The sequence below is a fragment of the Eublepharis macularius genome, chromosome 6 (assembly GCF_028583425.1).
Source record: "Eublepharis macularius isolate TG4126 chromosome 6, MPM_Emac_v1.0, whole genome shotgun sequence".
In the NCBI taxonomy this organism is placed as follows: Eukaryota; Metazoa; Chordata; class Lepidosauria; order Squamata; family Eublepharidae; genus Eublepharis; species Eublepharis macularius.
The window spans coordinates 31,823,559-31,835,164 of NC_072795.1; the positions used below are offsets into that span (position 1 = coordinate 31,823,559).

The 11,606-nt window shown below is 42.3% G+C and overlaps 1 protein-coding gene across 1 annotated transcript in view; it reads left to right on the plus strand.

Moving 5' to 3' along the window:
* VEPH1 (ventricular zone expressed PH domain containing 1) overlaps window positions 1-9,450 on the plus strand; it is a 189,609-nt gene extending 180,159 nt beyond the window's left edge. Inside the window, exons 11-12 of the mRNA XM_054983455.1 lie at window positions 6,693-6,829; window positions 9,067-9,450. Coding sequence (XP_054839430.1) covers window positions 6,693-6,829; window positions 9,067-9,303 — 374 coding nt within the window. The 3' untranslated portion in view covers window positions 9,304-9,450. The remainder of the gene's footprint in view (window positions 1-6,692; window positions 6,830-9,066) is intronic.
* Window positions 9,451-11,606: the final 2,156 nt, after the last annotated feature.

Genomic DNA, 11,606 nt, shown 5'->3' on the forward strand with positions numbered 1-11,606 from the left:
TGGTATCAATACTTACAATTATCTCACCTTATAGGCAGCCAATTATTTGTCGACTCCTGGAAACGGGAGTTTACAGATTTTGAACGTTTATTAAAAAAAATAGAACCTCATCGTAAAGGCCTCATAGCTAGCATCTATTCTAATTTAAACTCACAGAATGATCAATACTCATTAAGGTACCAATTGAAATGGAATACGGACTGCAGTACCCCCTTAACAGAGGAGCAATGGTCCACAATATGGTCTGGCAAGCCCCTAAATTCGAACGCAATCAATATCAAAATGTCTTCTTTTAAATTGTTGTCGAGATGGTACATGACTCCTCAATTACTACACCAAATTAATCCCAATTTAACACCGCTCTGTTGGAAAAAGTGTGGTCAAATTGGTGACTATATCCATTTGTGGTGGTCTTGCCCCAAGATCCAATCATTCTGGGACTTAATTTCAAGGAAAATTAAGGAGATTACAGATTATGAACTGCTCATGACTCCAGAATCAATTTTGCTGGGTCTTTGGGAAGACCCTGTCATACCAAAGGTGCGGAAAAATTTAATATTTATGTTACTTGCTGCTGCAAAAATGCTTCTAGCAGCACACTGGAAATCAGACAAGCTTCCGAAGCTACAACAGTGGGTTCAGAAAGTATGGGATATTTTTATTATGGAAAAAATAGCAGACCACCTTCATTCTATTGATAAACCACAGTATCAGTCATCATTCTTTACGCAATGGTTGCCCTTTTTGAATTACTTATACAATACTAATCAACTGCCTAATGCTGACATCAATACTTTTAGCTTCTTAGCTATATTATGAGAATATCTCCTCACTGTTCCCCCTTGCACTGTTTTTGTAGTCTATTACATTGGCTTTGTTATTGTTATTGACCGTTCCAAGGTTTGTTTCTTGTATTATTGTTATATGTATTTATGAATATTGTAAATTGTAAAATGAAAAATAAATAGTTAAAAAAAAAAAAGTGATAAGTCCTCTGGTAACCTGCAGTGGTAGAGTCAATTTTAGCACTTCAGCATTCTACCACTTATTTTGATGCACTGTAAACCCAGCATGGAAATAATTTTTATATAAGATAGTTGTGTTTATTTAAGTCTTAGCCAACATTTTTAGCATTGTTGTGGGATTCCAAAGAAGTCATGTACCATGAAAAATGTTTACTGCCCAGTTAGTCAAATATTTAAACATTTGGTATCATGAATCCTTTCTAAACAAACATAAGCTTAGAGGACATTTGTATTGAAATTTCAATATAGTCATAGTTTAGGTGGGTAGCTGTGTTGGTCTGCAGTAGAGATGGGCATGAATAAAAAAACCGAACATGATGTTCGTTGTTCATTGCCATCCATGAACAGGGACTCACGAACAACCACGAACATGGTCCTGTTTACAAACATGTTCATGGTTGGCTGTTTGTGGGAGCTCTCCTCCAGCCATCATTCAAGTCAAGATCCCTACCGCACCAATCCCAGAAACCTGACTTGAGCAGGCACCAGGAAAGGTACCAATAATAAATAATAGCTTGGCCCCAGAGCCTGGCAGCAGCCCTGGAACCTGAAGGGGTAAATCCCTACCTCACCACTCCCAGAAACCTGACCTGAGCAGGCAGCAGGAAAGGTACCAATAATAATAGCTTGGCCCAGAGCCTGGCAGCAGCTCTGGAACTTGAAGGGGTAGATCCCTATCCCACCACACACAAAGAAAATTGAAGCTCCAATGCACTCTATCAAAATGCCAACAGCAACTGTCTCTCCCTCTCCACTGTCTGCAAACTAAGCTAGAGCTGGGAGCCCCCCTCCCCCCTGCTCTTTGCTCCCTTGTAACAAATTTGGAGCTCCACACTTGAAAGGAATACCTGCCTATCAAGCTAAATTGGGCTTAGATCGGGGTTTCCAGGGCAACAGCAGGAGTTCAGACAGAGTTCAAACAATCCTTGTCTAAGTTGCCAACGGAATTGATTGCAGGTGCCAGACTGTCTGGCTTGACGAACAGCAACGAACAGAAACAAACTAGGCTTGCAACGACCACCTGTTCGTTTAGAATGGGGCCTCATGAACAGCTTGTTCGCGAACAGCAGATTGGGCTGTTCGTGGCTTTTTTTTTGTTCGTATTGCTGTTCGTGCCCATCTCTAGTCTGCAGTAGAACAGCAGGATTCAAGTCCAGTGGCACCTTAGAGACCAACAAGATTTTCAGAGTGTAAGCTTTCGAGAGTCAGAGCTTCCTTCAGATACAAAGGTGTCTGACTCTTGAAAGCTTACACTCTGAAGATATTGTTGGTCTCTAAGGTGCCACTGGACTCAAATCCTGCTGTTCAATATAGTCATAAATTGCAATGTTTCCAGGGACTCTGAAAGCAGATCAAAGTATTAGGATCATAAATGCATGTTCAAAATAACATACAACCCATGTATAAATTACCACATCTGTATTTCACTGCATGTACACAGGGTAAACGTCTATGTTTTCATTATTGAAACATGTCCATCGAAAAATCAGCTCCCTGTTCACAACTGGTGAGCAGGACATGAGCTGAACCAGTGGGTGTTTGTGCATCCTGATGATAATGGAGCCACCTAAAATTGAACTTATACAATGTGAGCAATAATGGTGGTTCTGTCATGCTGTTTCCAATTATCTAAGGAAAAAAAACCCCTGTCATATGGAGAACATTGTTCTGTGTTTCTTGAACAAGCCCATTGTGAGTTGCAGATGTGACACCGTCAAATTCCCTCATTTTATACCCTTTTGTCAGTTCACTTGTTCGGCAATTAGAGGTTCAGATTTCTAGCAATATTAGCCTCATAATTTGCCATTTTTCTGCTTGGCTTCTTTGTGTGGCTACCGCCTCTGAAATCATAAATATGGAGGGGAGATTGATAGGGGTGAAGGGCGCTTAAATTCTGCCATGCCTACCCCTTCCCCATGAATGAGCTTATATCCTCAGCAGTCCCCCACAGCCAGATTTACACCCATTTGGGGGGGGGGCTGGGGGAAATATTTAAAACCATCTCGGAGAGTATTTGCAGAGAAAAACAGCAGACGGGTAAATGATAAAGCACCTTTCCCACCAGTTATCCTTGGAATTGCTGCCCCAGCCTTAAACTCCATGGGAAAGGACAGGCCAGACTCTGCCCACATATATATGCCTGCTTGAAGTTTGCTGGTGCCCCAGTCTTTGCCTACTTTCCTAGAGCCCCACTCTGTGTGGTCCTGATACAGAGCTTGCACTTGGGACAAAATATTTTTGGTTGTGGCGCACACACTTCACATCTGTAGTATTCTGTATCCCAAAAGATTTGTCACGCTTGGCTTTCCAGTATTTGATTAAAACTTGTGTTTCGGAGGGTATTTTAAAATTTTTTGATCTGTTCTAATGGCTTTCCATTGAGGTTGATTTCTTATTGACTACTGCTTTTATCTGTTGTTATGGCTTTACCACTGTTTTATTAGTGCTTTTGTTGTTATTGGCCTTCTGTTTCTGGATTTTTTTTGGTGTTTTGGATTTTATGTTTGAAATGCTTACTCTTGTCTACCTTTTGAATATAATTTTGTATTAGAGGTTATTAATAAATTAAAAATAACTATAGTTAGAACCCCTAATTTCTCAAATAATGTCCAGTTTTACCCTAAGTGGCAAGGTGGCAGTCTTTCTTTTTAAAAATGGAAAGAATGAAAGAAAAGAGTGAGCATCTGTGTAGCCCCAAGGGCGATCCATTATTCTTTCATGAAACAATTTAGCTTTACAGGGCTTAGCATCTGCGTGGTAGTCCTACTGAAACAGATGAGAGTGGTAGGCGTGAAAGGGAGAGGAACCCTAGTGAAAAGAGTATAAGGTACACAACCACCGCCCGACATGGGCAGATTCATCCATTAAAACAGCTTGGGAGTAAGCTGACCCGAGTAGCTCCTGTTGCAGGCACTTGGCTCAGACTGCTAGCATTGCTGGAGCTCACCTTGATTTGCTCCCAGAATCCAGCCTTCTAGTGGATTGGCCTACCAGGACTTTCCCAGTAAGTTAAACGGCTGATCTACCCCTTTCCCCTAATAAGCCTAGACTATTGTCTTTTAGGCGCCAGGCCAAAACTTTTCTTCTTAGCCAGGCTTTTATTTAAGGGGTTGATCTATTACGATTTTTAATAGTCATCTTCTAGCCTGAGAACTATTTTGAGATTCATTTTAAGCTGCTTAGGGTTTTGTGCTGCTTTTATGCTCTGGCTACGTTTTTAATTGTTAATCATTTTATGGCATTTCATACTTTTTATTATGTTTTATTTTGTAAGCCACCTTGGGCACATTCTCTAATGGCATAGATATTTCTAAATAAATAAAGAGAATGCGTAGTGCGTAGTGTTGACATACAGTAGCCTTTCCTTTGAACATGCTTGCCAAACTCTGGACTATCCAATTGAAGCATCCCTTTCCCTAGCCTCTCTCACTTTGGGGTACAGCTTTTTTTTTACGGGTAAAAGGGGATGTTATCCCTTTTCAGATGTTTAATAAACATATATGTCTATTTAAAGATTATTGGGGTTATTTTGCTTGGGAATTGACCAGGTTGCAAACAATTTTTTCCCCAAAGAAATAAGTTCAGGCTTAGTTTAAAAGTGGCTAGATGTTTTGCCTGTTTTCACTGACTGGGGACAGAGCTGGCAATTATAGGAGATTGAATAAGGTTATTAACAGTGCATTCCTAAGCAGAGCTTCTCCAGTGTAAGCCCAATGAAATCAACTCTGCTTAGGATTGCACTGTATATGACTTATAGAGCAATCCTAAGCAGACTTACTCTAGTTTAAGCCCATTGATTTCTATGGGCTTAGACTGGAGTAACAACAACAACAACATTTGATTTATATACTTGATTTATGCCCTTCAGGACAGCTTAACACCCACTCAGAGAGGGTTACAAAGTATGTTATTATTATCCCCACAACAAACACCCTGTGAGGTGGGTGGGGCTGAGAGAGCTCCTAGAAGCTGTGACTGACCCAAGGTCACTCAGCTGGCTACAAGTGGAGGAATGGGGAATCAACCCCGGTCTCCAGATTAGAGTCCCGCGCTCTTAACCACTCCACCAAACTGGTGTAGCAAGTCTGTTACTACGCTAGAGTAACTGTAGTGTACACCAGAGTTACTACACCAGAGTAACTCTGTTTAAGATTGCATTGTTATTTTATTTAGTTGTTTGATGTATGCAGCTTTTATAAGTGGATTCCCGCACCAGCACTCCCAGCTTTGTCACCCATTAAAATGTTTTGCTGACTGCTCCTATCCAGCAATCTTTATGCTTAGAAAGGCACTGACTTAGAATCCAGTTTTGCTTTTATTAATGCTGCTGACTTTTAATCTTACACACTGCGATAAGAAGCTGCTCCGACTCAGACAAAAGCACTTCAGAAACAAGCACCAAGTGGCCGAAATCCTGTAACAAGATGTTGTTTCCATTAAAGTAATAAGATGGTTCACAAGGTTACTGTACCAGAGTGTATATGCTTAGACAGCTTAATTGCAAACAAAATATGTGACAAAGGACTCTAAAGTATTTGGAATATTAGTTCACTGTGACCCTCTTTGAACTTCTTTGTTTTAATTCGCTCCTCAGACATGCTGGCATCTCATCACTTGGGGAGTCCTTTAAAACTGACATTGCTGCATATCTCCAAATATATAGAACAAAAGCTACCACTTAGAGATTTTCCTGTGACCACTTTTGGCCTAAGAGATATATCAACATTCTCAGCATAATATCATCTTGCAACTAGATGATAACAGATCTCCCATCTCTTTAAATTTCTATAAATATTTGTAGGGAAGCATTAAATTGGGGTTCTGGAGGCTCAGATGATTGAACATGTTGCCTTATTTCTGAGAGTGGCTATTATCCCCAATACAGAAAATATACATGTACTGATGTATTTTTGTAAACAGGAGTCTTAAACTCTGTAATTGGAATAAATTAAGTAATTAGTCTAAATTTACTAACTTGCATGTCAGTTTGTGATATATTCTTCTGATAGGGCATTGAATAATGGGAAGGCAGCATGGTATAGCCCAGTCTTGTTAGAGCTTGGAAGTTAAGCAAGGTTGGTCCTTGGATGGGAGACCTCCAAGGAAAATTGGGGTTGCTCTGCAGAGGAAGGCAATGGCAAGCTACTTCTGCTCCTCATTTACCTTGAAAACTCCTTGATGGGATTGCCATAAGTCAGTTGTGACTTGATGGCACACATACTGGGCATTGGGTAGCAACAGCTAGACAGAGACAGAAGAAAACAACCGTACATTGAGCAAAACTTCTAAGGAGTTATAGTGATTGATATATTTATATCTCACTTTTCTCCCTAAAGAGGGCCCATGTTTCCATGGTATAAAGAAGATTTGAACCTGGGTCTCTCCAGATCTTAGTCTGGCACTCTAACCACTACACCAGACCGGATCAGTAAGACAGATACTCAGTTTGACTCTGTTATAAGGGCAATAAGATACATCCTTTCCCTGAAAAAGATTATTCTGGATTAGCAATACTATCTTTGCTATTACAATGTTTTATTCTGGGAAGTGTGGCCAAGTGGCTTACAAAGATGCTATTTTCTCGGTGGCTGATTTTTGCTGTGTTGGCAAAATCTAAAGCAGAAAGAAGAAAAATGAATGAGAATGTTAAATTTTAAATCTCCCTAGTTGTGAATCAAGATGGCCAACCCCTGATTGAAGGCAAGCTGAAAGAAAAGCAAGTCCGTTGGAAATTCATCAAAAGGTGGAAAACCCGATACTTCACTCTTGCTGGCAATCAGCTTCTCTTTCGCAAAGGAAAATCAGTAAGTTAGCAGAAATATCCATTATATTTAGTAGTTCTACTGCAACCAAAATCACTTTTGAAAAAGCTGGAAAGAGAACAGAGGGTGAGTGTACAATATACGACCATCAATTGCACAGTTTCTTGAGAAAATTGCTAGTTTTGTTCTTTGAGGCCCTAAACTGGCTAAGCCTTGGACATTTAAAGGAACATCTCCTCCCAAATATGCCACTGCTTACCTTTCTTATTTGTTGAATGAATTTTTATCCTGCCCTTCCTCCAAGGAGATCACATGGTTTTCCCCTTCTCCATTTTATCTTCACAATAGCCCTGTGACAATAGCACCCACAACTATAGCCTTATTCCTTCAAGGGAAGAGCGATCCCATCCAGAATGGGTGACACCACAAATCCCTGGTCAGATCTTCTGCTTACCCATAGCAATTCCATATTGTTGGGATTAAGATTCAGTTTATTCTTTATTTTTATTTATTTAATTACTTCATTCACATCCAGCCACTCTCCCCAGTGAGGACTCAAAGTGGCTTGCATGCTTCTCCTTTCCATTATATCCCTGTATGGTGGGTTAGGCTGAGAGTGTGTGACTGGGGGTGGTTTGAGCTTGCATGCATTAGGTAAGTAACATTACAGTCCTATGCAAGATTGCTGTTTTTGATGGGCTCCAAGTGGAATACCACTACATGTCATTGTACTGCACAGTCCCTGGCTGGGTTAGGCCATGTAGTTGTTGCCATGCCAATAAGGTTATCAAATAGAGTTTTATCACAGTTGCCTACAACAGTGAATTTGCAAAGATCGGGTTTGATCCAGTGCAAGCATTATGCAAGAGTTGTGGAGCTATGCATTCAAAAATGGAGGGGATTTTTCCCCCTACAGAGTGTTAAAGGCTATCTACATTTCAAACTTATAATGGTTTCATACCAATTTAACTACCATCACTTCCCCCAGAGTCTCTTATAGTACAATGATAAACAGAATTACTTCTTTCTAAGTCCATTGAAGTCAATGGTGTTATAAGGGTGTAACTCTGCTTAAGATGTCACTGTTAGAAACTGTAATTTGGAAGGGATGCTGAGAATTTTCTTTGACAGAACTGTAGTCCCCTCAGATCTCTGGAAGGAGGGAAAAACTAGTTTATGCCTGCAATATGGATATACCCTGAGAGGACTGAATAACAGTCAGTCATATGTGAGTAAGAAATGTGAGTAAGGGCCCATAAGCCCTTTTCTAGATCAAATCAAGCCTGAATTCTCCCTAGAAGCTAAAATGACTAAACTGAGGCTGTCATACTTCGGTCACATCATAAGGAAATAAGGCTCTCTGGAAAAGACAATGATGCTAGGAAAAGTTGAAGCCAGTAGGAAAAGAGGGAATGGATTGACTCAATAAAGGAAGCAAAGGCCTTCAGTTTGCAAGATTTGATCAAAGCTGTCAATGATAGGAAGTTTTGGAGAGCGTTCATTCATAAGGTCACTATAAATTGGAAGCGCGACTTGACAGTGGATAACACATACATACAGGGCCGGCACCAGAGTTTCTGGCGCCTGTGGCCACTTGTGCGTGTGTGCACAGAGCACGCACGCACACCACGGACTGCGTGATGATGTCATCGTGCGATGATATCATCACGCAGCACAGGATAGTTGGGGCGGCACGCGGAAGCTGCTCCGTGCTCCACACGCTGCCCCAGCAGCAGCCTGACGGCTTCTGCGCCGGGCTGGGGTGTGTGGGGGCAGAGGAGTGCGCAGCGGAGCTGGTGTGGCTGGCTGCAGCTGCTGCTGCAGCCAGCCAGCCCCGTGCTGCCGCTGCCGCCGCCACATGCCCCAGCTGGGCGCAGAAGCCACGAGCCGCTGCTGGGGTGGCGTGCGGAGGCTGCTCTGTGGGGTGGAGGCTGGGGTGGCGTGGGGAACACAGAGCAGTCTCCGCGCGCCACCCCAGCAGTGGCTCGCGACTTCTGCGCCAGGCTGAGGCATGTGGTGGCGGTGGCAGCGGCGGCACGAGGCTGGCTGGCTGCAGCAGCAGCTGCAGCCCAGTCACACCAGCTCTGCTGCGCGCGCCTCCACCCCCCGACACCCCCCCGGTGCCTCTCCAGTGCCCTCGCGCCCGAGGCCACCACCTACCTGGCCTCAATGGGCGCGCCGGCCCTGCATACGTATGCCCTTTAAGGCCTGGTAACCAAACGTCAGAACCAATGCTGAGGTCTCACGCCCTGCCCTTCTTTTCTCTTTTTCTGTTCTAGAAGGATGACCCAGATGACTGCCCCATTGAGCTCAGTAAGGTCCAGAGTGTCAAAGTTGTGGCCAAGAAGCGCAGAGATCGCAGCCTTCCCAGGGCCTTTGAAATCTTCACAGACAGTAAGACCTATGTTTTCAAGGCCAAAGATGAAAAGAATGCAGAGGAATGGCTCCAGTGCATTAATGTCGCAGTTGCACAAGTGAAAGAAAGGGAAAGCAGAGAAGCGACTACATATTTGTAAAAATGATGAGCATGTTCGTGATATTCGTCAAACATGGAAATACACAGTGTCCCATTATTTGAAAAAAGAGAGAATTTCATCTCTCAGTGACAGTGGATATCAACTGGGCTACATACTTCATTTGCAAGAAGGACTGAAGTGAAGTGTCATTGTTCACACTAGCATTATGTTCGTTTCCGTTTAGGAAACAACCATGTTAACTCCTGTCCTGTAATACCTACAGTGTTTGTTCATGAGTCCAGTACCATTTTACTGCCCACTGCAGTTGTTCTCCAGATACCTCTGTCCATCTCAGCTTAAAGAACTGCATTCCTGTCTAAGAAGCAAAATAGAAATACAATCAGTTATCTTTACATGAATTCACAGAACATGCCCCTCCTTAAGGAGATGAAAATGGAGAATGTCCAGTTTTTGTAACGTGTGAATGCTACAGAAGCAAGACTCTCACTCTAGAAGGTGTACTAATGTTATTTGCTATTGTCTTTGTGAAAACAGCTTAAGAAGCATGGGGTTAAGACTTGTGTATTATTATTAAGAGACACTGTGGCTGGGCTATTTTATAGAACCTGTACTAGTTGCTTAGCAAGGGGAAGCCCATCTCTAGCTCTGCTAGGAAAAGTCCAGCCAGATGGCAACCCTAAAACTCCATTCTAAGCATCATCAGACACCTTGTGCAGCATTACTGACAGTTGCCCACCACAATTTTTCTTTAGAAAGCACCAGCTCTTATCCATGGCTCATCTCATCCTTACAATATTAGTACATATGTAGTTTTTCCAGTATCATATGACTGCACTTTGGGTGGATGTGGGACTCATTCTGGTTTGCTTTGTACCTAGACCCTGAATAGGGAAGCTGCCACATTTGCTTTACCACTAAATTGTGCTTCCTGTCTGCCATCTTGTCCACATCCAACCCAATTCTAGGACTGCCTTGCTGCTGTGGCCCTAATGAAAATAGACTGGTGGAGAAACATATCAGGATTTTAAAATATTAGAAATTTCCTAAAGCTTAAAGTCGCAGTATGCAAGACAGACTTATGCTAGTGTCTCTAATGGGAAATCGGGCTGAAAGTGACTGGTGAGTCAATGGTTGAGATGAGTCCCAAACAAGGGTCTAGCTGTAATCCACCTTGAGTCTCAGCAACATAGGAGGGCTATAAATAAAGTAAATAAATAAATGATCTGAGTAAGACATGGGCACATAATACATCCCATGCATTGATCTTTTCTTGAAAGGCGTTCCTTTGATGCTGAGTAATAAATATACTGGGCATTGGTATTTACGGTATTGCAGAAGAACCAGTAGAAGTAAAAAACTGAGCAGCAATTCAGATGAAAGGAGACCTGATGCCTTTACCAGATAGCACTGTGAGACAGCAGAACTCTGGAGCTGCTAGCTTACCACAGTTTAGGTATCTAATCACTAAATATCTAGCAGTGCCCATAGTACATTACTGACATTAGGACTAGAGATGGGCACAAACCGAAATACGAACCAAAATTAAGGACAAACCAGCTGGTTTGTGGTTCGCAAACCACAGTTCATCAGATCCCATTTTTGACGAACTGCCACGAACTTTTAGGCTGGTTCATTTGGTTCATTTTTTGGTTCGTCACTTCAGACAGCCTGGTGTCAATCAATCAGTTTCCTAGGCAACAGGGGATGGACTTCCTGCAGACCTCCTGCTGACCCAGAAGTGATGATTTTCTGACCTGGATGTGACGTTTTCACGAACCAAACGAACTGATTCATGAACCAGGAGCAGATTCGTGAAAGTCTGTGGTTCGTGTTTCATGAAATTTGATGAACTATGAACCACATGGTTCGGGTTTTTTTCTGTTTGTGCCCATCTCTAATTAGGACACACCTCTATACTGGGCGCTGCTAGCCACTCAGCAGCTGTGCTTCATGCCTCCACCTCTGTCTAGCTACATTCTCTGGTAAGGACATCAGATCCCATTCTCCATAATCTTCCACTCAGCTGCAGCAGTCTTTTATCCCCACCAAACTACCCCATAAGTCATTGCTGCATGACTGTAACATTATCTACCAGCGCCTTGGTTGCCCAGCAAGAAATGGTCTCACTTGGGGTTTAGAAAGGTTGCCTTTTTGTTCTACCAAGCTTTTAGCTGACATGTGAACTGATGTTCTGCCACTGCTGCTGCTTTTATTGTTTTTTGTTGTTTGTTTTTAAATTAGGGACTTAAAGAGATTTTACATTCTGATTGTTGTTTGAATGACTTTGTGCACCATATTGAAGGCCATATGTTGAATATTATGGAGGAGTACAGCTGGTGGGA